Raw genomic sequence first — 27,994 nt, forward strand, 5'->3', positions numbered from 1 at the left:
AGGGTTGTAACAGGAAATAAAACTTTTTATAAAATCCCTTTTTTTCTAAATTCTATTTTTAATAACATTTTATTGTTTGTTAGAAAATATGAATCACTAAAAAGAAAGCATGAGCACTGGGCTACAGCAAATAATTCAAAAATATTCTCTCTATTCAAATGGGGGGGAAATGTATATATATGACAGCGCTGTCCAAATGTTCTTTCAGTGAGCAGCTCACCCTTGCTTTCACCAAAAAGGAGGGATATCCACAAAGCCATCTCCTCTCTTATTTTGCCATCACTGTCATTTGCATCTGAGCAGGAGACAGTGGTTTATGCTCCCTAACAGGACAGACTGGTATTCCTGACATTTAATTCATTTCAATTCAATAGACGATGAAGCGTTCCCTTCGTGTTTGTTCTGTTTCGTGTCTCTGAGGTTATAAGTGTTGGTTTCAGATAAGAAGGCTCAAAACTGTCCCAAGCTGGTTGTGTTTGAAACCTAAATATTGACATCAGTTGGAGCTGCTACATTTACATCATGCAGGTAGTTGTTTACTTAATTAAAAGCAATAATACAAGACTAACAAAATCATTTCTCATTACAAATCCATACTTTTGCTCTGAGGTCAAAGTTTATAATGTGAAAAAATGTACTGAAAGTGTAAAAAAAAAGTCTTACAGATAATTAAATAATTATTTTCTGTGCATGTGTGTAATTAACATTTAGTTTTTCTCCATTCCATAGCAATCACTTTAAACAGTTTGTTTACTTTATTATTTTATCTTTTTAATTAATTTTACTAGTTTATTTTCTTTTTTCAGTATGACATATACACTGTAAAAAAATATTCCGTAGAAAAACAGAAAATGTCCTGGTAATTTTCTGCCAGTACATTTTCCGTTTTTTTACGGAGGTTTGACAGACCTTTCTGTAAATGATAAAATGGAAAATTCTGTAGATTTACAGTATACTCTCTGTACTATTTACGGACATTTCCTTCAGCTATAAAACAGAAAATTCCGTTTATTCACAGTATATTTTCTGTATCATTAACTGATATTTTCCGTTAATAGAAAAATTGAAATTTCTGTTTATATTACTATTTCCAAGCACTTCTTTTCACTGTAACTCATTAAATATAGTTCTTTATATCCTTAAACGTACATTTCTATGCAATTACAACCTAGTACACCATGTACTCAAAAATTCATAAATTAAAACTTAAATTAATTTGTGCTTCGTACACAACAACATTGGTACAATTAATGTTAAATATTCTTTTATTCTCCTTAACTCAAACACTATACTTAAATATAATGACAGCATCCATCTTGTCATAAAACTACTAAACAGCTGATACATGAACAAAATAACTCACAAGCTTTCAAATTTGAGCATTTTTATTTCCTTGAAATCAGGTTGCCCTCATGTAAATGTGTTTATTTACATTCATTCAAGTGGCTACCAAGTGTTTTCTTCAAACAGGACACCTGACAAACAAAAAATGTCATATTTAACGACATGTTCACATTTAATAATATCCAGAGTACCTTTTAGTTAGAATCACTGCCTTGTGGTAGTTTTGCCTCAGCCAAATGGTTAAGGTGTGGTTTACATCCATCTCTGTCCACTTATGATACAGTATACACATGTAGTCAGTTATAGCCAAACACCTTTGATTACTGAATTGCATTCACTTCATTAATGAAGTGAATGTAATTCACATTTGTGTGAACATTTGTCTGAGATTAACTCTTTGGGCTCTTTACCTTACAATATAACATACTTGAGTCAAAATTTGTTGACTGTTTAAGTGGTGCCACATGAATACAACTGAACAGATCTAAAGAAGATGTTCCTGAACTTTGGGTTTATTCGAACAGGACTGATGGATAACCACAGGACTTTTCCCCATATGATAACTACAACACATAATAAATTAAGACAGATTACTGTCCCAAACTTAAAGATAAAAGTGTATTCACGGGACTTGTTTTGTCAGTGAGGAGCAAAGTATAATTAGAAGTGCTTGTTCTGATGAAAAGTTAAACTGTAAACAGCAGCATAGTGAATAAGGATCTGTGTCCACGAATCCTCAGCAGTGACAACACTTAAACATCATAGTTCAAAATCCTTAATGCACACCTTTTTCTCCACGGTGTTCAAATTCTCTAAGCTGGTGTTACACCCCGGCCTAGGCAACCGGGGTGCAACGTAGAAAAACAAAGATAAGGAAAATAAAACCACGAAGGCTCTCCACCAAAATCCCAAAACGAAAATATCCCATGACGAAAATATTAACAAACCCATTCACAACTATTTACAACAGACTATTTATTTACAACAAAACACCAAACTATTTACAACACGGGGGAGATCGCGACCATGACACACTGAAACACAGGGTTTAAATACATAGAGGGAGCAATCAGGAAATGGACCACAGGAGGGAAACACAGCTGGGGCAAATTAGAACTGACGAGACAGGGAAAATGTAAACTGAACACACTAAGATAACACAGACTTTCAAAGTAAAGCAGGAAATACATAAGTCATGCAAAAACAAAACACTGACACACCGAAACGTAACACTGGTTAAGTAGAGGAAAAAGTCTGACATATTTCATGACCATTAAATGTTAGACAAGGCTCTGAAAACGAGGTTACAGTTACAAACAAAAACCTCTGCTTGTGCGCACAGACCCTAAATCACAACAAATAAGACAATAGTAAGACAAATTACTACAAAGTCTTGTTACCGCTCTTCATATAACAGTGTGACAAAGTCCTGAATGCAGCCTGCATGTTAGTACATCAAGGTCCATTCTGAGCTTTAAGTAAAATACACTCAGCTTTTCCTTGGATTTTAAGAGTTGCTCAGTTCATACAGGAACTGCAGCAGTCGGAGTTAACGTGTCGCTGTGTTGCTCCTCCGTGTCAGCCATTGAGACTAGTCGCAATTTATTCTGAGGAAAAAAAGAGAAACAACAAGACATTTTTAAAAAGTTTGTATTTTTATAAATTTTTTTTACCTAGAGCATAAACAACATAAACAAAAAAAGGATTAGGGCTGTGCGATATGACGATATATATCAGATTACGATATAAAAATGTCTATCGTTTCATATTATACACTATTCTTTGTTTTGTGGTGTTGCAAAATAAACTGTTTACGGCAATATTTTTTTCATGGTTTTGATGGTCACTGTAGCTGCTATATTATTTCTTAAAGTTCTCTCCTTCTCTTATACTTAAAATAACCACACTATGGACGGACAAGTGACTGTTTTTACGCGTACTTTCGTTACCAACAATGAGGATAAAACCATCGTGTGGCTCCGCCGTCCGCTTGTTTATTTTCCACATAAACCTTTCACAATAAAGCTCAAGTTTCTGTTGAGACTTTTCAAACTAAACTGAAATGATATACATTATTCTCAAACATAAAATTTCAGAATATGCATCAAACAAATGACCTCAAATAAAAACATCAAGTAACTATAAATGGCGCTTACAGTCACCACGCAGATGAAGGCACAGAGAATACCAGCATGGCCAGCAAGGATGAGGCAAAACCAGAAGGACCAGTCAAAAGAAATCGAGGACCTTATTGTTAAATGAGGGGCTACCTCTGTAGCATGGACATGGTTTGGTTATGAAAAGTCTGACACGCCCCAGAAAACTGTACTATGCAAATTATGCCACAAACTGGTCCCCACCACCACTCGAACACGACAAACCTCTTTAACCACCTACACAAGAATCACATGAAAGAGTTTCGAGAGAATTTACGAATGAAAAGCAAAAAAGAGTCGTCAGGTGCTCAAAATAATCCTTAGACTCAAACGTTAGAACAGGCTTTTCCTTGCAGCACGCCGTCTAATAAATACTCAGAAAGAAAATGGCGGCCATTTAAACTCATGTCTAAAAATGTATAGTTTCATGCATCGGTCAAAACACTCGACTCCAGGTACACGACGCCCAACTGAAAACATTTCACATAAGTCGAGTTGCCCGAGAATCACAGAATTGACAGAAAATGCACTATTTTGTGATATATATCGTTATCAGGAGAGATACGTCTTATATTGGGATATGAGACTTTGGTCATATCACGCAGCCCTACAAAGGATTATAATTCACGTAGAGTTGCATACACATAACACCATTCGGTTGCAACAAAAGCAGTTTATAATTAAAGTAACATACATACCTTGAAAAACTAAATCAACCACAACATTAAACTCACCTTGTGTTTGTAGAGAAGGTGATCAGGGTTTTTCTTCATTTCCTGAGACCAGCTGCTCTGGATCATCACCAGCTTGTATCTTCATCTTTTTTTTCACTCGGGGAAGTCTTTCCTTTTCTTGGCCATTGCTCTGCACTGGAAAACCAAAGTGTGTGATCAAAGGTGAAATAAGGGATATTTTTCCACTGCAGGACTTAAAAGTGCTTCAAGTAGTGATAGCTGTTGATCCATTTCTCAAATAATCTGTAAGGATCTGGATTTTTAAGAAAGATACAAATATCTCTGCTTATATTTGGCTAAAAGCTTGATATAGACAAGGCATATAGAGCCCCTGCACACCAGCACTGCGCTTACATTATAGTTCAATCAAGAAATAGTTATTATTGATTTATTATTGAATTTTTTTAGTAATAATTTTTAGTATTTAATCACATTAGCACAGTGGGGTGACAAAAATATTCCACATACAAGAAATGCTGCTCAGCATTTCATAAATTACATTTTCAACAAATGTTGGAGTAAAAACACAGTTACAGGGAAAATGTGTCTGTCTGTAAATATTAACTAAACATTTCTATGTGCTACAAAGTAGACATACTGTAATTGTAAATGTGCTGAGGTGAAACTATACTTTCAATAATTTTACCACTACAGTCTGTTAACCACCGAAATAATCTATGCTGGTCAGCTAGCTAAAAGTCTTTACTTTAGCAGCCCAAATCAGAGGCTAACATTAGCATTTGCTAGCGTCAGCCAGGAAGGTCTGAGGCTTAAACTAGGGTTAGTGTAACTTTGCCTGAAACCCTTTAAAGTGTACAGTAGAGCCAACTGTAAAACACAGGTATTGATACAGTACTTATTAGAGTCCTAGAATAATTTCTAGAACCATGAAGTTCTCACTTTCCCAGTTAGCCACATCGCTGACTTTCGCTAATTAGCTAGTTAGCAGTCACAGCTGTGTAATACCCTGAGAGACACAGACAGCTAACTATAATATTTATGAAAACTGGTTCAGCCACTGAAGGGCAAAACTGGTGGTATCACAGTAAAAATTATTTTAACATTAATTAAAATAAAGCTTAAGTCATGTTAAACCTAAATAACAATTATTTTTAAAAAATGAGTCAGCAAAATATTCCTGACTTGTCTGGAGACAGCCGAAACCAGTTAACAAATAAATTAACAATTCTTTCTAAATAAAAACACGGAGTCTTTTGAAAAACATTATTTTAATAAAACGAAACATGAGTTTTAATACTTACCACAGAAATTTGAAGGCAGTTTCTCCAACTTCAGAATCCAAAATCCAGATGAAGCCTGAAAGAAGCCTAATGGCTGCTCTTGCGCTTACTTTTCCCTCCTTTTCAGGTTCTTTTTCCCACAATGCATTGCAGTAGTTGAGAAATACAGAAAAATACCTGTAAATGACTAATACGGAAAATTCCTTCACGTTTATACAGTAGATTGTACTGTATTTTTACGGATTTTTTTTACAGTGTAGATCAGTATTATCATTGTCATATTTGGATTTTTTTAAAACTTTAATTGCATCTTTGTCAGGGTCAAACTCAAGGTTGTCAAACATTCCAACATCCCAAACCTGTCCCACCAAAGTGTCCAACGCGGCCCGCTGTATGACTTTGCAAAGTGTGAAAACTGTAGCCAAGTCACTTTAAAAGTATTTCTAGATTTTTACAAAGTTATGATTCATGTGAACATTTGGTGCCTTTCCTCCTGTGATCTTTAAATGAAATGAAAGTCTTCTTCTTTTAACGAATGAAAATGTAATGATAGTAGACTCAATGAATGTCAAAGAACTGAGATGTATTTTTAAAAATTGATTTTTCTTTAGATATCCAATGCCAATTATCTATTTTGGTAAACAGTCCTGTCATCTAGAAGACTTGGGAAGGCAAAGGATATCTGTCAGTGTGGCTTATGGTTAAACATTTTTAAAATCTTAGTTACCTATACCAGGTGAACTTTCATTCAGATGTACTTCTTTACATTTAATGAAATGATAACATTTGATGGGATTTTCTTATGCAATGACGTTATTAATCTGCTCAACTTCAGATCTGATCGGGCAGTATCTGATCCATGGAATACAAATAGACAACCCTGAGGTGAATCCTGCATTTCTACAGTCATTCTCGCCTCATTGAGGACTACATCTCTACGTCTTTTCAGCTTCTTTTGTAGGTGTTCATGAGGTGAAATTGTATCTGCAACTTTTAAAAGATGATTATCTGATGTCCTGGGTGTAGTTTGTAGTGTCATTTTATCCCAGCGAGCCTCTTTTCACTGCATTGCCCACATTCCCCCTTTTTTTACCCACACGACCTTGTTTTCAACATGGATGCCGAAAATTCTTCCACCACAGCGCAGTTTATGTCGCTGGCGAACCCATTTAACCACATTTTGTGTCGCACGGTGGCTCGGAATCTACAATGTCGGCTGACTATCGTCTACCTTTCATGCTTAAATAATTATTTTGTAACGACGTAGCAGCGCATTTACAGTCAAACTGCCGAGACAATGCGAAAAAGGACGCGGAATGGCGTCTGCCAGGGGCCCGGGAGGCTGAATACCAGCAGTATAGACTCGAATGAACGTAACAGGCACACGCCTAACCCAATAAGAGCGGGCTTTGCGAGTCGGTGACCAATCCCTCAATAGAGAATGGGCGGGACAACACGGTAAGGATAGTTCTGTCATACATGTTCCCGGGTTGTGAACATCGCCGACCGTTTCCTGCACTGTTGCATGGTGGTCGAACAGGAGGAATTGTTGGAAATTTTTCGGAGGTTAGTATATAAATTGGTTTTTACCCAGTGTGCATTATTCCCTCAGCCATCTCTGTGAGAGGGAGTGACAGGTTGCGGTGGGGATTCAGTCCAAGAATGGGAGACGGCTGTTTAATCATAAAATAAAATTGACACCCACCGAGCCAAAATGCTTATGTTATCATTAATTAGCTCGCGGATTCCTCGCTCTTGTTTTCCAACTGCGTCGCTCGTTAGTCAAACGGGAAGCTGTGTGGCGTGAGATAGCTAGCCCTCCATTTGTCATTCCAGAGCCCTTTTAGACTTCACAAAATCATTTAGAAGTCTCTGTGATCTCGATAACCGCAGTCATCGAGAAACAGTTCGCCAACAACCGCTGTGAAAGTCGTGACAGCGCTGCTTGTCATAGTTAGCAATGTTGTTAGCCTACGAAGCGGCTATCAAGCTTACTCCATTACGGCATGTTTCTGTGGCTGTAGTCATCAACTCAGCGTTTAGACACGCTGTCAGTGTGATAACTGAATCCTGGGATACCAAAGCCGGTTAAATACACTTGTTTGATATACAACAGACTTGACTAATGTGGCAAGTCATAGTTGTGCTACATCGTAAGTAGCTAGCTCCAAGTATTGAGTCCAAATCAACAAGCGCGTTGACTTGGACCAAAAGCAAGTAATGTTGACGTTAAGTTATTGATAAGACACTAGTAAAAGATTGAATTACCAAATGTGAGCTGAGCAGAGCTGTTAGACTGGTTTATTATAATTTAATAATAAACTATTATAATAAGTGATGTTATGTTTATGACTTGAACTTGAAAACAGAGCAAGTCAGAAGAACGCTATAACGAATCTTAATATGCTTCTTCTTTCTGCGTTTAATATCCACAATATGTCTGATTAGGTCACCAGAGTTGTAGGGATTTCTTGACATTTTTATTTTGTATTTGTGTTAGATTTTCTGTTCATTTAACTTCCAGAGTTAGTTTGTTCGTTTCGGTTCACTTTTTGTTAGAGATGTTGTAATATATCAGCTGAACAATGTTATCAACCAGTATCGGCCTTATTGACTGATATCACCTATTGGCAAACACATGACATTTACAGATGTTTATCTTTTATGCAACATAAATTTTCCACTTAATAAATGTTAAAAGGTGTGATGAAGATTTGAAATTTTGCTTATTTTTTATGACGATAAAAGAAACAAAATATATGAGATTACTTTGTTTCCTTGGTACAAAAAAGAAAATGAATAAAACAATGCAAACACCTAACACTAGTATCAATTCCATTGAGTCAATAGAAATAGATTAACTATGAAGCCTGATATGAAGCAGGTTGTTACATTGGCTCCAATTTCACAAGTGTTGTATCTTTAGTCTGAATGAGGGGTATTTGTCTGGGGCTGAGCTTAGAATAAGAAATATATGTAGCAGACATTTCATAAACAAACTTGACTCACTTTGCAGGTAAATATGTGCTAATGTTGTTTGTGTTCACACATGTTACCATGCTGAAACTGGCAAAACAAAAAATTTCATGTAATGCAGAAAATCTCAAGTTAATTTTTGTTTATAAAAAAATCTATTTTTGTTTTACTCTTTCACTTAACTTATTTTGTTCCACACTTAGGTTAGGTTATTCTAGTAAATCAAAACTAAGTTATAACACATTATTTCTATGCAGTTGTATGGTTGTTTGCCAGTTTGTTGGTTGTATTTACTGAGTATGTTTAGACACTGAAAAAAACATTTATATATGTATGTATTGCACATATTGGAGGAATAGCGATGATTTGAGGGGCACTGCAACAGCAACAACATTAAGTAAGATTCTTAATGGTTACATCCAGTTATCAAATAACCGCACAGTATCTGCATTTCCAGTGCCCGTGTCAGTATGCATTTCATTTGAGTGTCTTGCCTGTTTCCCCTGCAGCAGCTAAAGCATGCTCTTGGCCCAGATAAACCGGGACTCCCAGGGAATGGCAGAGTTTCATGATGCAGATGGGCAGCCGGTCACACTCTGTCTAGCAGAGGCTGTGACAGTGGGAGGTGAGCCTTTAAACTTTCTATTGTTACAAAAAATTTACTGACATCACTGCAGAACTGTACATCTAATCACATTTGAATTTCAGTCCCAGTTTTGGTTGAGGATGGCAAAACTGTGTCCAGAAGTAATCTGGTATTAGCTGGGACAAAGGGCATCACATCGCAGTCCTGTTGTTTCATTTTGTGACGATCTACTCCATTACTCCTTAAACTAAAAGTCTATGTTTTACTACTCTCTTATTTCCCAGATGCAGATCAGATGGAGAGTATGGACACAGTGAGTCTGCAGGCTGTTACACTTGCGGATGGATCCACTGCATATATCCAGCATGACACCAAAGGTTCCTTTTCAGATGGACAGATTATGGACGGCCAAGTTATCCAGCTGGAGGATGGCTCTGCTGCCTATGTTCAGCATGTGCCCATGCCTAAAGCGGGTAAATAAAATGGAAATATTGTAATACCAATAGCAGAGTAGAGCTTATTCTTTGTGTACTGTGTTTGTGGCACAGTGCAAGGCTGTAATTTAAATGCATGTCATCTATGTAACAAAAGCTCACTAGTAGCTAACCAAGAACACACTAATGAAGAAGTGAATGTGAGTAATGTTTATTTTTAATGCACTTTTAGGGGGGGGCAGTTTACAGCTTGAAGATGGACAGGCTGTTCAGTTAGAAGACGGAACCACTGCCTATATTCACACACCCAAAGGTAAATAGCACCTAATCAAACTGAATTGAATTTTAAGCATCTTTCATCTATTTAGTTGATTATTTTAATGTTTCATTGCATCAGTAAAAGAAAATAGTCAAAAGACATCTGCTTATCCTTTATTATATTCCCTTCCTATAAACTCTTTTTTTATAAATTTATTTGCAGAGTTTGGCTAAGCTGCAAGTTCACAGACATTAAAAATGTTCATGTGCATGTGTATCTTCTTTTTTAAAAACCAGTCTATTCATGGGACAACACGGTTACATAAAAATGGTTACATAAATGTTGGTGTTGGACTAGAAAATGTACAAAACATTTATAAATAAAAACTCTTAAGGTGAAGGATTTCACCACAAAGAAGCATTAAGTTTGGGTCCAGACATGCAGGAAACTATTATTTCCCTCCCCAAACTTTTTGATTTTTACTGGAACAAAGCTCAGTTTCATCAGTGAGTTTCAGTTTCTGCGTCCTTCTCCTAATTTCTGTGCAGAAACATATGATCAGGGTGGCCTGCAGGAGGTACAGCTGGAGGATGGGAGCACCGCCTACATTCAGCACACTGTGCACATGCCCCAGTCCAACACCATCCTGGCAATCCAGGCTGATGGCACCATCGCAGACCTGCAGGCAGAGGCGGCAGCTATTGACCCAGAGACCATCAGCGTGCTAGAACAGTATACCACTAAGGTACGTGTGCTTTGTCTTTGTACTGGTGTGGTACCAACTCTACATTGTGTGTGTGTGTGTGTGTGTGTGTGTGTGTGTGTGTGTGTGTGTGTGTGTGTGTGTGTGTGTGTGTGTTGACACAGAATTATGACAGCGAGAAAGTGGTGGGGTATGCAGTATAAGTGACAGGTGGATTCAAGGATGGGGGTGGGGTGGTACCATCTGAGGCCCTTCCTGTTTGGAAAGGTGATGGTCACGCAGAAGGCTCTGTGGTCTGTGATGTTTACAGATGACACTATGATCTGTAATGAGAGTAGGGAGCAGGTGGAAGAGCTCAGAGAGGTGGAGTGCACTGGAGAGAAGAGGAATGAATGTCAGTAGAAGCGAGACAGAACACGTGTGTGAGTAAGAGGCAGACAGGTGTAACAGTGAGGATGCAAAGAGGAATATTGATATGAGCTTGCAACGTAGTGGCATTTTATCATGTCACACAAAATTTTTAGGTAAAAGAAAATCACTAACACCATTGTGTTCTGCGCACATGTAATTGGCTTGTGTAAAAAGTTATTATGTTGTTATCTTGGCAAGATGGTCACTTGTGAATATGAGATTAAATATTATCTTATTCATAGGCTTTATAAATTTGCCTGTTTTGAATGTTCCATTTTTGCTGTAATAATGGTTTATCAATTTTAAATATTATAGTTTCATATTTAATATCCCTTGGTTTAATATATTTATGATCATCCAATAGATATTAAAATACCCTTTCTTTTCCCTCAAAGGTGGAGAATATAGAGAACCCCCTGGGGACCTTTGGCAGAGTTGAAGCAGACAATGGTGTCCACATGCGGGTAATGTTTCTTTTTATTTATTTCTCCTTTTTTTTTTCTCTTTACGTTAAGTCTAACATTGGATACATAATTGTGCCTTGTCTTTCAGATTGTGTTACAGGGACAAGACAACAGGCCAGGAAGGGTCTCAAATGTTGGGGAAAAGTCCTTTCGCTGTGAATATGAAGGCTGTGGAAAGCTGTACACCACTGCCCACCATCTTAAGGTAAGTGTGGGTGCTTTGTTTTTCTAAAAAGTTTTTTTTTTTGCCTCCTCAAGTGTAGATTATTTAAAGATAACATTTTGTAAGATTTTGCCATTTACTGAAATGCAATGCTTTACAGTTTTGTTTGTGTCCTGCAGGTACATGAGCGTTCCCACACTGGAGACAAACCGTACATCTGTGACTATCCCAACTGTGGAAAGAAGTTTGCAACAGGTAGCAACAGATAATATAATTTTACAAGTTGACTCATGGCTAATTTCTTTTATTTTTGTTGCCAAATTAAAACATTTTTAAACCCTTGATTAAAATCTCATTATCACCATAGTGATGTTGACAATTGAACTAGTCAGGTTATTACTGTGTAAGTTTTTTTTTCCTTTTAATGAAGGCTGTAATTGAGTGGGATTTAATTTATTTGCAAAAAATAAATTTTTTGTTTATCAAATGACTTGAAATGTGTGGAAAATGCAGACTCTTCAGTAAAGCACCCCAGACAAACTGCCTTAATTACCACTTGTAAACACAAGTTTAGTCAACCCCATTCAATTAAATTCTATTATTTTTATAGAGCACCAAATCACAACAACAGTTGCCTGTTATGTTATGTTATATTGTAATATAAAACAGTATATTGAAAGAGATCCCCAAAGGTCTGTTTTGAGCTGGAAAAAACTCTTGCTGTTAAATGTAAGACCATATCTGAGATCAGTATAAATATGGAATAGGCTGCTTGTAGTTATGGAATAATAATTTAGCTGAATGTCAAATTGTGTGATTCTTTAAGGCTATGGACTGAAGAGTCACTCGCGCACACACACAGGGGAGAAGCCATACAGATGTCAGGAGTTAAACTGCTGCAAGTCCTTCAAAACTTCTGGAGACCTTCAAAAGCACACAAGGACACATACAGGTAAACAACCACACCCAGAAACTCACTGACAAGTCACAATGTTGTTGCAACACTCAATAAGCCTGATAAGGTTTGTAAACAAACCCAGGAGATTAACTGTTGTTTGCTACTGCTGGTAAAAGCTATATTACTTCAGGGCTGTTAATACAGAAGGGGCTGTTTAACGAGTGTTTGGAATCAAAATGGATTGAACTAACTAGCCACACAGCACTGTCTTTTTTTAAACAAACAACACATGGTGGTGAAGAGCTAGGATTGGCTGAACAACTTGAGGGGGTTGTGTCAAGTTGTTCAGCCAATGCTGAACAACAGATGAGGGGAGCTGAAATTTTTCAAAGCCACCATAGTGCTTCAGGAGCACAGGCACATGGTCATCACGAGAAGCATGACGCCAAGTTCCTCCTGCTTGTTTTTTAAAACACAGCAGACATTTTGCAGTTGGAATCACACTGGTTATTTATAAAGGCCTGAAGGCTACTTTCATACCAGCATTAGTCATGTTAAACAGCTGCTTACAGTGTTGTGTCCTATTTCTGTCAGGTTTACAATTCTATAGATTTCAAGCTGCAGCGTTGACATACTTCATGTTTTGCAGGAGAGAAGCCTTTTAAATGCCCAGTTGAAGGCTGCGGCAGGTCATTTACCACCTCCAATATCCGTAAAGTTCACATCCGAACACACACCGGAGAACGGCCATACTACTGCTCTGAACCAAGCTGTGGACGGTCATTTGCCAGTGCCACTAACTACAAGAATCATATGCGAATTCACACTGGTGAGTCTTTGGTATTTTATAATGACTCAGCTTGCTGAGTCGTTATGAGTCACTAAGTGCTCTCCAGTTGAACCCCTGGATCTCAGCACAGTTTTGTTTTTTTGTTTTTTTCCACAGAAGCTGTGCAAAAAGCTTTTAAGCTGTTAATTGATAAAGTTTCAAGATAGCTTAAATCATCATGTCTAACACTGAAGTTTGAAAAACTCTGTTTTACTAGGAAGAACAAACAAACATTATTTCTATATATTTTTAAAACTATCTAGAATATCTATAGAATATCTAGCTTTTTAGTCTTTTTGTGGAGATTTAATCCTTTTACTGGTCTTCTATATAGGATATGTATTTGGATTTCACTGTTCTTCACTACATTGTGATCTTACATATAAAGAAAACGTGATGTAAAAGTAAAGCATATATTAATTCTTGAGTGCTGAAACAACACACCAATAAAGATGGGGGTCTTCACTTCTCTTGCAGTTTAATAAATGAAGTCAAATGCTCATTGTCTTACTATTTTTTCCACTCCAGGTGAGAAGCCGTATGTGTGCACAGTGCCTGGGTGTGAAAAACGCTTCACAGAATACTCCAGCCTTTACAAACACCATGTTGTTCATACGCCCTGTAAACCTTACAACTGCAATCATTGTGGGAAAACCTACAAGCAGATTTCCACACTTGCCATGCACAAAAGAACAGCGCACAACGACACCGAGCCCATCGAAGAGGAGCAGGAAGCCTACTTTGAACCCCCAACAGGTCAGTAAAATGTAACGAAACAGAACGAATATTTTAAATGTTTTTTCATCATCATCATCTTTATTTCTAAAGCACTTTAACAACAACTACAGCTGACACAAAGTGCTGTACATTAGAACGAAATAATACAATCACATAAGATATAAATAAAAGCCAAAAACCCCCCAATAATAATAATTAATTTGTTAGTTAATAAATTATTTAATTAAAAGAGAAACGAAGTCTCACTACGGTCAAAAGCCAAAGAATAAAAATGGGTTTTAACGTGTGTTTTAAAAGTGGACAGTGAAGGGGCCTCTCTAACGGCCTCTCTTTTTTGATAAGTCTGTGAGGGATGTAGGACTTTAGAATGGAAACAGATGTTAACAATAGTTCAGATAAAACTGTCTATTTATTAACTTACAAAATTCTAATGAATCCTTAATGTCAATTCAGATGCCATCGATGACCCCAATGTGAGCTACACGACAGCTGTAGTGGAGGCAGATGACTCCGGATCAGAGCCGGTTCCAGTGGAAAGCTCCGACATGGTTGGTCCGCAGCATGTTGCCCTGGTAACACAGGAAGATGGAACACAACAACAGGTAAGAGAATACAACGTCATCATGACTATAAACATATTGCAAATAACTTTTTTTTTTTAAGAAGCGAGGATGCTCATCATATACCATATGTGAAGCAAACGCCTCAGAAATCCCTTAAAACTACATTCATTATAATGGTCACCAGTGGCAATAGCCGTGACTGCAAAATGACATCTGATCCCTGAAAACTATATAGGGAAAGCGACCTTCTGCCCTGACTTTTGTAAACATTTTCCTAATGAGTTTGTGGGATCAGTCACCAATGTCAGGTCATGTTAAAAAAATATACATATATATTTTTTTTTTTCTACAAGTCAGGAAGGAGGGAAGCCCAGGATGGTAATTGGCTAACAACCAGTAATTGACAAATGGTTAGACGATGAGCAGACTGACCTCTCACTCTTTACATTCTGTGTCAAATGACCAAAACAGCTCAAAACAGTTCAAAAGAAACATGTATAGCATTTCAAATGGTAGAAGAAATATAATTTACATATTAATGGTGCGAAGGTTGGATGATAACTGCAGCAGAGATTTTGTGAATATTAAAATGAACATATAGCACATATAGGAAGCTGAGATTTCTGTAAGAGTAGCATTTAAATTCATTTCAGGTTGTTCCTGTTTTAACTTTGTACTTTTCTTGCATATGCTTTTTCAAGTGACATCAAGTATCAAGTGGCAGCTGCAAAGTCTCCTGACTGTTTGTCTACTATTGAAAAGACGATTTCTAATCTCAGTGGGACTTTGACCTGGCTAAAGGATGCAATCTGAAGTTGTCAGAGTGTAGTTCAGACTCTATGTTCTTTTCTCTTTCAGGTCAGTATCTCCGAGGCAGACCTTCAAGCTATGGGTGGCACAATTACCATGGTAACCCAAGAAGGCACAACCATAACTATCCCAGCCCATGAGCTGGCAACTCAGGGTGCTCACTCAGTCACCATGGTAACAACAGATGGCTCAGATGAACAGGTAAACAACTCTCATAGCTCAGTAGACTGCACTCAGAATAATGTGAAGGGCTTTTTTTCTATTTAGAAGGCTTCAGTGTGGCATTGTATTCAGCTTAAATAACTGAGCTGAAAATCAAGTCTATATATTATAAAAGTAACTTAAGAAAGATCAGTTGCTTTTATTTTTAGTATTTTTATATTTTTTAAAATCAGGTTTTCAATTTTAATTTATTATTTATTCCGTTTTCTGGTAAACTTCCATGATGGAATCAGATGTGTTTTTAAAAATATATTTGTGGCTCAAAAATTAAGCTGTAATTTAAGTACAGCGTTTTTGTCGCCCCCAGGTGGCCATCATGACACCTGACATGGCTTCATTCCAAACTGTGGAGGAGGCAGGTTACAGCCAAGAGCAAGATGATATTCATCCTGTCACATTACTGGCCACATCCAACGGCACACACATCGCTGTACAGGTTGGTAAAGATCATCAGAGGGACCGAGTTCCAGTCATTAAATGTATTTAGTTCACTTTAGGAAGAAGATAAAGGAAAAATTTGGAAAATGTTACATCTTTAAGTCTGGTTGGAACAGACTCTGCAGTACAGAGGCCCCACCCTGAAAATATATTTGCCTAAAGGCTTTTGTAGGCTTTAGGAGTGGTAGGTGTGCTGTTGACCTCTTACTGCAGGGGTGTCAAATTCAAATACACAGTGGGCCAAAATTCAAAACTAGAACAAAGTCGTGGGCTAACATTAATATTTATTGAAAAAAAAAATTCCTCCATATATATGAATGAATCTTTTCTTATTGACTCAAATAAGTTTTGCTGGAAAACTGAATATGGAACAAGCAAAGCTTAATACTAAACAATATATATATTAGCTGTATAATACCAGTAGGCCAGCTCTAATAGTAATTTGGTATGGCTTCGCGGGCCAAATGTAATTAGGCTGCGGGCCAAATTTGGCCCGCGGGCCAGAGTTTGACACCTATGTCTTACTGGTTCAGTCAATTCGGGATCAAAACAAACCTTAGTATGGATGTTATTCAAATTCATGGTGACTGCTAACTTGTTATGCAAAAAAGAAAACCAGCGCTGTAAATAATTGTTTGTTTTTCATTGACACACAATCTTATTATGGAAAGTAAAGGGTTTGGGGTTTTTTTTTTTCTCTAAATGCCTCTACATATAGGAGAATGATTTATTTGTTAAAGTGCAGATGTTATCTTTATGTTTATCTAATAAATTCACTAACATTTATCCACTTAAAATACCTTTTTTTTTAGCTATGTATTAGAGTATCATGCTTAATTTACTATCAAGGCCAAACCCTTAAGGGTATTATAATTACATCAAAGGGCTAACAACCTTTTTATTTCCCTCCGCTGTCTTTATTTAACAAATTGCACTGTTTCTGTTATGTTAATGATTTAGCAAAGGCTTATTTTGCATCTTTTCCGTCATGTGACAGTCATCCTCCAGCAGCCTGTTGGGCAATGGTGGTGGTATTGTTTTTGAGAGGGTTGGGAGTATGAATGCATTCACTTCCATATGTGTTTAGACATTGACACAACTTTTATTTTAGCTCCTTTATTTAAGTTGAAATTAAAGTGCTATCTCTCTGAAGTACTTTGAAGGATATTCATGCTCAAGGGATTACAGCACTTTAATATGTGCGCCTTTATTTTGAAGGGACCAAAACCGTTGTATGTGCTAATTCTAGTACTGCTCACCTGTGGTCGTCAAAATTTCAATATTGTTTGCATTGTTTTCCTCTCTCTTTTTTATAGCTTAGTGATCAGCCTTCGCTGGAGGAAGCCATCAGAATAGCATCAAGAATACAGCAAGGAGAGTCACCAGGCCTGGATGATTGATCGATAAGGACAGTGATTATGAATTAAGACTAATTTCAAATGGACTATGTCAGTGGGAGAAATCATGAGTCTTCCTCAATGTTTTTCCACAAAAGAATTTAGCTTTTATGTGTACATAGAATTTTGATAACTGGAGTTCTGGTGTGCTATTTTGTCCCTCTACATAAAATGTGAGAGGATGGGGGGGGGGGGAGGGGGGCTTTCTAATGTTTATGGTGCACAGTACTGCAGTGTACAGCTAATGCTATTTCTAATAAAAAAAACAAACAAAAAAGTGTGATTGTGTGACTGCAGTTGATTTTCAACACCCACGTGCTTATTAACTTTGTCTCCTTTCAACCTTGCTCCATTTAGAAGGTAAAAATACCTAGAGGACAAAGGGAAACTGTATAACACAAAATTTTTATAAAAGATTACAGAAAGATATGAATGACAAGCACAATAAAAAAAGATCCAGAATAGTTAAAAAGAGCATTGTGCAAACACATTACAGTACATGGAAAACTTTTTCAACTACCCTGAGGAATGGAGAAGAAGTGTACTGGTACTGATTTTCAAAGAGCAGAACTGTAGTAACTACACGGGAATAAAGTTGAACCATACCATGAAGATGTGTGAAAAAAATGTTAGGCTTCATTCTGAGAAAGCACAATATAGATGTGTTGTTTGCTTCCAGACTGTTGATGGACCCTAGGTCAGAAAGAGTTTCACTGTGTCTTTGTGGATGTAGATAAAGCAGACAATAGGGTGCCAAGAGAGAAACTGGTACTGCATGAATAAGTTGGGAATGAGATTTTTGCACGAAATCTTCTTTTTAGCCACATTTTTTTAAATCTAGTGTGTTTTAGGCGTCTCCCATACTCCGTTGATGCATTTTGCACCATTTCAACACCTTCGTGCACAAAATCTGCCATAGAATCCTCATACAGCAGTATATTTTTCTGCTTTTTTTCATAAATCACTTAATCAACTTGAGCCCTTTTCAAAATGATTAAACATTAATTTATTTTCAAAAATGTAAACTTAATGACAGTTTCAGATATTTGAATTATTAAGCATTTATTGAAAAAACTTTGTCAATAAACTTACTAACTACTATAAACATACTAACTCGCATAACTTGTATATAACGGGTGGGTGTTTATGTTAATGTTTACTTGATCTTTATCTATCGCGGCGTCCTTAATGGTCGCGTCTCGGTCAGCGTGTAAAGGAACGCGTTCGCGCCAGATTGTTGCTTTGCTATTCATGACGTAACGTCTCCCGAAACCGCACTGGAACGCCCATCTTTCAAAATTTAGGGACGAGATGTGATTGGCTGCGCATGGCATGTGACCAACGGTCGCGGGAAGTCCTTTCCCACGCGCGTGATAGGAAGGAGTTGGTAGTTGACTCATTCAAACTTTTTGTAAACATTGGAATGGTTTAATTGTGGAAAGACGTGTTTCTCTGTCAGTCAGCCGTCAAGAAGGTAGTGACGGACACTCACACCCGTCGGGTGGGGGCTTTATTTTTCGGAATTAATTCAATATCAGCTCAACTTCGGACGTTGTTCTCGGGGCCATTTTTAGCGTTGGATGGGCGTGTGAGATTCAGCAAACACATTAACTTTGTAGGCGAAGCTTCTGAAGGTAAAAGTCGTTCTTTTCAGGCTTTTGGATCAGTACCTTTAATTTGAGGCAACTAGAAGTGTTGTATCTCATTAAAAAAAAACGTCATTTCAGCAGTGCTGTGGATCCGCCGCGTGCTTTTCAGTTTTTGGGTTTTTTGTTTTTTTTACGGCGTCAACGAAGCCGGGTTTTAAATCCTGAAAATGTCGAGCTACAGCCGCCATCGGCACGGATCTCCTTCTCCCAAAAGTCTGCCAATCCGTCAGAAATTACAGTTCACATGCAGCGACGGAGAGGACGACATCATCGAGGACATCAATAACAGCACAGGGGGAGAGTCTGGCTTCACGGAGATGGATTCCCCGATGCCAGTGCGACGGATCATCGCCGATAAATGCCTGGACGGGAGCAGCAGCCCCCTGAATCAGTCCGGTGGGGACGAAGACGTGGAGCTATGGGACGAGGAGGAGAGTTTTGGATCCCCAACTCACCTGCAGTCACCCAGCAGTGTTATATTTGCCAACTGTTCGCCATCCCCTCGGAAAAACTCTCGGCTGTTTAGAGGGTCTCCCTGTCGTCCCGGATCTCCGGACGACGGGGGATCCAGCTCCCCGATCCCGGACTGTCCAGACACACCCCCGCACAAAACCTTCAAGAAACTGCGGCTTTTTGACACACCGCACACACCAAAGGTAAATGTAATTTAATTTTTGAGACATTATTCATAATCAGACTCTTGCAAAACCGAACATTTGAGTGCACTTTCTTGTCTTGTCTCTGTAGTTTAGCTTACTGCTTCGATCGTTTCTGTCTTTTCGGGCCTAAAAGTGGAAAGAGATCAGGCCTTTTAGCAAACACACTGATTCAAATTTTTGAACTTCTGGAGAGTCCGTTAATCACCCACTGACCCACTTAATGTATAACTGTACTTATTGCATAACGTTATAGTCATCCACACAGTTGTATGTCTGGGCATGTCTATCAACGAGTGAGCATTTAATTTAAAGTACCTTTACATTATAAATACCAGTTATTGTTCTTAGCTTATTTTATGCGCATATTGGTTGAAACAGATGGTTTTTTGGTGTTTTTAGTCCTTCTGCTCTGTTATTCTCTCATCTCTAATACTGACTTTTGCAGAGTTTATTGTCCAGAGCTAGAAGCTCAGGCCCGGGGTCCTCCAGCAGGAGAGTTTCCTTATTCAAGAAAGTGGACGTTTCAGGAAAGTCACTTATTGACAGTGGCAAGAGACAGCAGACCCCCCTGGTCAACTTTAACCCCTTCACCCCTGACTCCCTCCTCATTCAGTCTGCCACACAGCAGAGAATCAACAGAAAGCGAGCACACTGGAATGAGTAAGCTCATAACTTTATATTTTGCATCTTTAGATCAGTCCTCAAAAAGCGCGTGTTACACGTCATTGTACTTGAAATGTGGCTGTTGGAGTCGATAAACTGCTGTCAATGATTTTGTTCCAGATTTCCCAGCCATAACAGTTAGTCTTTAATTACCTTAATGTTAATACAGCTATGCAACAATCGTTAAACACACAATGTAGTAGCCGATTTTGTAGACCTGTATTAAACTTTACCTGTTTCCTTCAGCACTTTCAGAATATCTAAACATTTGGCAGTATAAGACCCGAGGTTTACCACGACCTCACTGAACTCTGCCATGTGCTCTTGAAGTCCTCAGTGCTGCCCCCTGCTGTACAGAATGCTAACCCACATTATTCTTTATCTTTACACTTGTAGCTCCTGTGGAGAAGACATGGAGGCGAGTGACGGTGAAGGAGAGGAGGAAGTGGTGCCACCATCTAAGGTATTTAGATGTTCTTGTCATTTCTAGTCAGATTCAGTGCCTCTATTTTATTGTTGGGGTGTGTTGCTGGCACTGCAAACCAGAAAAGTTTTCTTTATTCTGTCTGGGTGTGAATAGTGTTTTCTAGGAGTCTGAGAGATTTGAGGTTTTATAAATGACTAAATTGTCATATATTGAAGCCTTCAGTCACCAGATGTCAAACTCTATAAATATGTGCGGTGTATTTTGGGCTTGTTAAATACATCTTTCCATCACCATCAGTAAGAGCACCAAATGAGAGAATATTTTTCGAGAAATGGTTTTCCATCTGTAGGTAAAGGTCTAGAATTCTGTTTTGGTTATGTTGTTTTTTTTAATGGAAGCCACATATAAACATAAGTAAAATGAATTTCTCTTATAGGGGAAATTATGTGAAGAAAAGTTTGCTGCTATTTAAATTTTATTTGGTTCCTTTTAAATTTGTAGCTACAGATGTAAAATTTGTGAAACATACCACGAAAGTTAAAAACAAAACACGAACCACACAGGTTAACTTTTTTTTAAAATTAACAAATCTACAACAAAGGAAAATTTGGTAATTGTTGAAGTTATAAATGTTGTGGAACGAGATTTAAATGGAAATTCCAAAACGAGTATGTTGCACAATGCTCGTTGTTATTCTAAACACAACATAGAAACGGCTCATTCACATGTGTATTTCATATGTAAATTGCCTCAAAACTATTAGCTGGGTAAACCTGTTGGTTTCGGTGGTAACTGGACTGGAAAAGCGAGCTTCGTGCTGGTTGATGGTTGGATTTCAGTGATTGTATCAGATTTTCTTTTGTTAAAACTCCTCTCCCGCCCTCAGAGGATCACAATGATGGAAAGCAACATGACGTCCCGGTATGCTTCAGAGTTCCTCGAGTTGGAGAAAATCGGCTGCGGGGAGTTCGGTGCTGTGTTCAAGTGCGTGAAAAGGCTTGACGGCTGCATGTATGCCATCAAGAGGTCAAAGAAACCTCTGGCGGGATCAGTAGACGAGTAAGTAGATTGGTTTGTTTAAACTACGCAAACGAAGATCATATTTATTTGTGGTGAATATTGGATACAAATTGGATGAGTGGAAAGATGGCTGGATTATTCAAACTTACCTGTACTACTGTGTTTGTAATAAGACACATGTGTATATACCCAAAGAGACCCATGTTTCCTCTTTCATGTTTTTAAAGGAGCTCACTAAAAGTTCTTTTACTGGAAAGTTTTGACCTCCACTCATGTGAACTACAAAAGCAGCTCCAGTCACGTCCTAATTAAAACGGTCTGTTCTCCTTCACAGGCAAAATGCCTTACGGGAGGTGTATGCTCATGCCGTGCTGGGCCAACATCCCCATGTGGTACGCTACTACTCAGCCTGGGCTGAAGATGACCACATGCTCATCCAGAATGAGTACTGCAACGGCGGCACGCTGTCTGACGTCATCGCAGAGAACTACAGACGGCTCTGCTACCTGTCGGTGCTTGAGCTGAAAAATCTGCTTGTGCAGGTCACACAGGGACTAAAGTACATCCACTCAACCTCTCTGGTGCACATGGATATCAAACCAAGTGAGTAATTGATCTTGATGTTAAAATATTGGGAGTTGCAATATTTGATGTATTTTTTTTTTAAAGCATAAAAGAATGGCCGTCGAACTTATTGAGAAGTTGGATTATTGGGCTTTCCTGCTTGAAAAAATGTTTCGGGGATCTCGGCAAGTTCAAGACAGCCAGAAAAATCATGCACATTGGTTAAAACGAACAGTCATTACAGACTTGATGACTTGTTTGTTACTCAAAAGTAATATACATTTTGTTCTTATTAAATAACAGGAAATAACTGTTATCTGTCACTTTCTTTAGGTTTTTTGTCTTTGCTATATGCCATGAATGGGCAAAATTAAGACAGGCTCTCTTCTGACAGGGCTGTGTTTCCTGGTTCAGTTCAGTTGTTCAAAGTCTGTCCCTTAGCTTTACCCTAGACCAGGGGTGTCAAACATGAGGCCTGGGGGCCAGAATCAGCCCAGGAAAAACAATCTGGCTCACTGCATGGCTTTGAAAAATGTGAAGGAGGACATAATTTTTAGACTTTTAACTGTATTTTCTTAAGTTTTACAGCTTTTCCTATATTCTTGATACATCTAAGTAATTAGGACTAGAAATCTACCTTAGAAATTAGATTTTTTTTCTTTCTTTAAAGGAACTCACAACAACAGTCTGAGCAATGAGATGTCAAAACCTTTTCTACAGTTTTTACACAAATATTTATTACTATTTAAGCTATTTGTATAGTAATGGCTACTATTTAATTGACTAGTGCAGCTTTTCTTTATCATGTTGAAAAACCTTTATGATGTATAGTTGAAATTGCACTACTTTTCTTATATTACAATGTCACATAGGTTTACACTGACAGCAGGGGAGTTTCAGAGGCCACGCCTTGAGGCGACCATTGTTGTGATTTAGCGCTATGTAAATTGGATTGAACTGAAGTGGCCCAGCCCACTTGAAGTGAAAGTGGGTTGTATGTAGCCCACAGCGTTAAATCTGTTTGCCCCTTTTAAGAAATGTGTACCCCTGCTTTATGTGGCCCATTCATGCTGATCTGCATAGCTGCCCCCCAATATGCCCATTTTAAAACAGGAAAAATCCACACTAAGGTGTTTGAGGTTGCGATTGGCCTTCATTCTTATATTTTATAGAAAAGGAGATGAGACATTTAACATTAAAGTTTCCTAGTCCGAAACTAATGGAAGCTTTCTTTGTTTAGGCAACATCTTTATTTCACGGAAATCCATAGTGAGCTGTGATGAATGTGACGAGGATGAAGGACTGACTCCTACTGCCATCTACAAAATCGGTACGCTCACTCCAAAGTTCTATAATATCTAGTTTGTCATTTTATTAAATGTCAGATAGCTCATTCTCACATTCACCTGCGTTCCCTCTCCAGGTGATCTTGGTCATGTGACAAGAGTGAACAATCCACAGGTTGAAGAGGGCGACAGCAGATACCTGGCTAATGAAGTTTTACAAGAGGTTTGTTTTCCTGCTTAAAAAAACAAACCAAAAAGAAAAAATGCTTGTACTTATTCTGCTGCACGTCCAACATAATTTTTGTTTTCTTTTTAGGATTACAGTAACCTGACAAAAGCAGACATCTTTGCTTTGGCCCTGACTGTTGTCAGCGCGTCAGGGGCCGAACCTCTACCCACCAATGGAGAGAAATGGCACGAGATCAGACGGGGAAAACTCCCTGCCATTCCTCAAGTGCTTTCTCCAGAGTTTCTCAGTCTTCTTAAGGTAACTGCACAACACTTGTCTTTCCTTTTAGATCCTTTTAGAGTTTATAAGAATGGGTGTTATTATGTCGTAGCTTTTGTGCTTATCTGAGCCAAGCTGCATGTTCCCAATTACTTTAATGTATAAAGATAAACTTTTATTTTTCTATGAGACAGTGCAGGCCAGTTCAAGTTTTTCAAGCGGCCCTTCTCAAGCACTTTCATTGGGTGCTTGAAAAGTTTAAAATTTCAGCTTTCATTCTGATAGGACAGGAGAGAGCAGACAGGTCAGTAGGGAGTGAGTGAGAGGGAATTTCACATGAGATGGGCCGAGGTGGATTCAAACCCTGGCCTCTGGCATGAGTCATGCCAGATAAGCTATATTAGCCTTCCTGTGGAAAAGTGTCTTGAATGTTGTTATTTATTTTATTAACCAAACAATTGATCTAATAATTGAATTGTAGTTAATGTATTTCTTTTCTTTTCTTTTTTTTGTAAATCTGAGCACTGTCAACCTCAGCTTAGTTTTCTGGTGAATTTATTTATAGGTTTTTGTTTTGTTTTGTTTTTTCCCCAGCTTATGATCCACCCTGATCCAACAAGGCGCCCATCAACCTCTGACCTCATCAAACACCCGGTACTTCTTACCACTGCCAGAATGAGTGCTGATCAGCTCCGAGTAGAGCTCAACGCAGAGAAGTTTAAGAACGCCCTGCTTCAAAAGTACGTACTGCACAGAAGCTTACCAAGTGTTTATTGTCTTCACTCATCAGTGGTTTGACAGTCTGAAAATTCCTAGTTTGTTTGGACAAGTTGTGTGATGGCAGCAAATAAGCCAGTTATGGAGTACCTATCCTGCACCAGTGTTAAAGGAGGGGGCTGGGAATCATTGCTCTGTCACTTTGAAAAATAAAAGTAGCAAACACATTATAAGAAATATGTATTCAGCAATTTGTTTGTATTCCTTAGTTAAAATAATAAACAGTGAGCATAGTGAGCTTGAGGGAGAAACCCAAGGATTGTGCTCAGTTATCTTAGCTCATTTGGTTACAGTTTTCAGCTAAGTCTAGGACTGTTCTTAGTGTGGTCTACCATCTCCTACGTGTCTCATTTATTCCCTTTTTCTTTTAATGTTCTTCAGAGAGCTGAAGAAAGCCCAGCAGGCTAGAGCGGCAGCCGAGGAGAAAGTTTTATCCACGGACAGGATCTTAACCCGCTCCACAGTCCAGAACTCCAGAACCACCAGGCTTATTGGGAAAAAAATGAGCCGATCGGTCAGCCTCACAATATACTGAGACTTTATTCCATCCCGATAAGAAGTGAAACACGAAGGCTTATGGACCTTTTAACCAGAACTGATCACTTAAAAAAGAAAAAAAAACAACTTTTTGTTTTGGAGGACAACCCTGTCAGTCGAGGAGTTGGGCTCCTCTGTCCAATCAAAGCTATAGAGTGTTGATGCACCAGACTTGAACTCATCTCACTAGACTCTTTGCCAATATAGTTCAGTCCTTTCACCAGTGGACTTCTTTTTTTCTTTTTGAAAGGAAGGTAGCTGCTTTACCTTTTACACTTTGTCATTCTTTAGGTTTGCATAGATGTCAGACAATTCTCTCCATTCCTGTCCTTGCACTTCTCTCGACTAAGTCGAAGTGCATTTCAGCAGATCAAAACTGCAGTGAAGCTTCCCCCCCCCCCATGTGTGAATGTACTCAATGTAGCCGTGCGCACCTTACTGCCTGTCGCATGCCTGATGCTGGCTACTAGAGGATCTGAGAACTTACAGTTTCTGTGTTTGTAATGGAGCACTTTGGAGGTAACATGTGGCGCTTACCACATTGTTTCAAAAGAGGAAAAAAAAAGAAAGAAAGAAAAGAAAATGAAAACCTGCTGCTATCCATGTTTTTGTGTGTCAGGGTTTGGTCTGTTTCAGGTTGGATCGTTAACTGTCACTGGCTCTTATTTTCAAGTAGCAGGAGCTCCTGTTTCCATCCTGTTTTGTATCTGGTCGGATGGAAATAGATCATGCTAAAAAAAAAATAAATAAAAAAATTATCCAATGTCTGTGAAGTACCGCAACCAGTGAACCAACTTGTTATCTATGAGGTTAGAATTGATCCATGCTTTTAATCTTGCCTATTGATCAGTGCTGCCAACCCTGCCTGTAGCATTACTACAATCATCGTCCCGTTCTTACGATTCTCATGTGTTCTGTTGGTTCGTTCTTTCTTCTGTCTGTTTTTCATAACGCTTGTCTTCGATTACTGTTTAGGCGAGCATTCCTCAACCTTTTGTTCTTGTAACCCCATAACAGTATCTTTTCTGTTGTCTGTTCTGTTGTTGTACCATGTACATATGTTCTTTTTAATAAAATCTCACCATCTACACTTCACCTTCTGTTCAGTGGCATTTTTATGAGAGAAAAACTCTCAGAAAGATTGAAAATGAATCTTTAAGTACAAATGATTATTTGTGTTTAACAAAAAATAGAAACAACATCCAGCATAATGATATACAACAAAGTATATCAGCATTAGTATTTCTCACACCAAAGAATAGTCCTAAACAGAAGCCCCAGGTACACCACCAACCCGTTCATGTGTCTAACCGTTTTTCCCCACTCAGTGACACACCCGCCGGGGGTCAAACTCTGGTAATTGGTGATTCTGTTCTCAGACATGTGAAGCTAGAGACACCGGCAACCATAGTCAATTGTCTTCCAGGGGCCAGAGCAGGCGACATTGAAGGAAATTTAAAACTGCTAGCTAAGGGTAAACGTAAATTCAGTAAGATCATAATTCACGTCGGCAGTAATGACACCCGGTTACGCCAATCGGAGGTCACTAAAATCAATATTGAATCGGTGTGCAACTTTGCCAAAACAATGTCAGACTCTGTAGTTTTCTCTGGTCCCCTCCCCAATCAGACCAGGAGTGACATGTTTAGCCACATGTTCTCCTTAAATTGCTGGCTGTCTGAGTGGTGTCCCAGAAACGATGTGGGCTTCATAGATAATTGGCAAACCTTCTGGAGGAAACCTGGTCTTGTTAGGAGAGACGGCATCCATCCCACTTTGGATGGAGCAGCTCTCATTTCTAGAAATATGGACAAACTTATTAAACCCCCCAAAATATGACTATCCAGAGTTGGGACCAGGAAGCAGAGTTGCAGTCTTACACGCCTCTCTGCAGCTTCTCTCCTTCTGCTACCCCCCCAAAAACCCATCTCCATAGAGACTGTGTCAGCTTCCAAAAAGACAAAAAACAAACTAAAAACCAGCAACAAACAACTTAAACATAAACAATCACAAAGAAAGAACAATACAGTATCCACATCTGAACCAAAGAGTAAAACAGTGAAATGTGGATTATTAAATATTAGGTCTCTCTCCTCCAAGTCTCTGTTAGTACATGACTTAATAATTGATCAACAAATTGATTTACTCTGCCTTACAGAAACCTGGTTGCAGCAGGATGATTATGTTAGTTTAAATGAATCAACACCCCCGAGTCATTCTAACTACCAGAAATCTCGAAGCACAGGCCGAGGGGGCGGTGTGGCAGCAATTTTTCACACCAGCCTATTAATTAACGAAAGACCAAGACAGACTTTTAATTCATTTGAAAGCCTGATGCTTAGCCTCGTCCACCCCAGCTGTGAAACTCAGAAACCAGTCTTACTTGTTATCATCTATCGTCCACCTGGGCCTTACACAGAGTTTCTTGTCTGATTTCTCAGACTTTATATCTAATTTAGTTCTGAGCTCAGATAAAATAATTATTGTGGGTGATTTTAACATCCATGTAGATGCTAAAAATGACAGCCTCAACATGGCATTTAATCTGTTATTAGACTCAATTGGTTTCTCTCAGAATATAAAAGAACCCACCCACCA

The 27,994-nt window shown here is 38.4% G+C and overlaps 3 protein-coding genes and 1 long non-coding RNA gene across 6 annotated transcripts; 3 read left to right on the forward strand and 1 right to left on the reverse strand.

Annotated features, from left to right (window-relative positions):
* Positions 1 to 1,339: 1,339 nt before the first annotated feature.
* On the reverse strand, positions 1,340 to 6,781 carry LOC146570131 (uncharacterized). Its single transcript, XR_014893434.1, has 3 exons — positions 5,497 to 6,781; positions 4,235 to 4,369; positions 1,340 to 2,951 (listed from the first exon to the last, which is right to left on the reverse strand). It is a non-coding gene; the product is annotated as an uncharacterized LOC146570131 (long non-coding RNA).
* znf143b (zinc finger protein 143b) lies at positions 6,603 to 17,640 on the forward strand. Of its 3 annotated transcripts, none has more exons than XM_085282968.1 (15): positions 6,603 to 7,041; positions 8,964 to 9,076; positions 9,322 to 9,510; positions 9,704 to 9,784; positions 10,279 to 10,475; positions 11,240 to 11,308; positions 11,397 to 11,513; positions 11,651 to 11,726; positions 12,298 to 12,423; positions 13,019 to 13,198; positions 13,727 to 13,954; positions 14,390 to 14,538; positions 15,358 to 15,510; positions 15,839 to 15,967; positions 17,286 to 17,640. In XM_085282968.1, exons 2-15 carry the CDS (start codon positions 8,971 to 8,973, stop codon positions 17,367 to 17,369), a joined length of 1,884 nt encoding a protein of 627 aa, XP_085139094.1. In that variant the 5' UTR covers positions 6,603 to 7,041; positions 8,964 to 8,970; the 3' UTR covers positions 17,370 to 17,640. The 3 variants fall into 3 exon arrangements, with proteins under 3 accessions (XP_085139094.1, XP_085139092.1, XP_085139093.1); XM_085282966.1 differs by having other exon boundaries at positions 6,604 to 7,041; positions 8,961 to 9,076; XM_085282967.1 differs by lacking the exon at positions 6,603 to 7,041 and adding an exon at positions 7,082 to 8,848 and having other exon boundaries at positions 8,961 to 9,076.
* Positions 17,641 to 18,683: 1,043 nt separating this feature from the next.
* Positions 18,684 to 26,491, forward strand: wee1 (WEE1 G2 checkpoint kinase). The gene is made up of 10 exons (XM_085282969.1): positions 18,684 to 19,671; positions 20,120 to 20,334; positions 20,734 to 20,800; positions 21,651 to 21,823; positions 22,119 to 22,387; positions 23,589 to 23,678; positions 23,772 to 23,857; positions 23,951 to 24,121; positions 24,677 to 24,822; positions 25,241 to 26,491. The coding sequence occupies exons 1-10, from the start codon at positions 19,183 to 19,185 to the stop codon at positions 25,392 to 25,394; spliced, it is 1,860 nt and encodes a 619-aa protein (XP_085139095.1). The 5' UTR covers positions 18,684 to 19,182; the 3' UTR covers positions 25,395 to 26,491.
* Positions 25,900 to 27,235, forward strand: LOC146570134 (uncharacterized). Its single transcript, XM_085281387.1, has 3 exons — positions 25,900 to 25,915; positions 26,016 to 26,032; positions 26,654 to 27,235. Exons 1-3 carry the CDS (start codon positions 25,900 to 25,902, stop codon positions 27,233 to 27,235), a joined length of 615 nt encoding a protein of 204 aa, XP_085137513.1.
* The last annotated feature ends 759 nt before the right edge of the window (positions 27,236 to 27,994 follow it).

Source organism: Mchenga conophoros, linkage group LG7, assembly GCF_057382185.1.
Source record: "Mchenga conophoros isolate Kocher_MC1m ecotype Shallow Benthic linkage group LG7, M_conophoros_male_GT1.1, whole genome shotgun sequence".
Taxonomy (NCBI): Eukaryota; Metazoa; Chordata; class Actinopteri; order Cichliformes; family Cichlidae; genus Mchenga; species Mchenga conophoros.

Coding starts and splice junctions, on each gene's coding strand:
- znf143b (XM_085282968.1), top strand. CDS start 8,971: ATGCTCTTGGCCCAGATAAACCGGGACTCCCAGGGAATGGCAGAGTTT. Junction 13,199..13,726: donor TCATATGCGAATTCACACTG/GTGAGTCTTTGG, acceptor TTTCCACTCCAG/GTGAGAAGCCGTATGTGTGC. Junction 14,539..15,357: donor AAGATGGAACACAACAACAG/GTAAGAGAATAC, acceptor TTTCTCTTTCAG/GTCAGTATCTCCGAGGCAGA.
- wee1 (XM_085282969.1), top strand. CDS start 19,183: ATGTCGAGCTACAGCCGCCATCGGCACGGATCTCCTTCTCCCAAAAGT. Junction 20,801..21,650: donor AAGTGGTGCCACCATCTAAG/GTATTTAGATGT, acceptor TCCCGCCCTCAG/AGGATCACAATGATGGAAAG. Junction 21,824..22,118: donor CTGGCGGGATCAGTAGACGA/GTAAGTAGATTG, acceptor TCTCCTTCACAG/GCAAAATGCCTTACGGGAGG.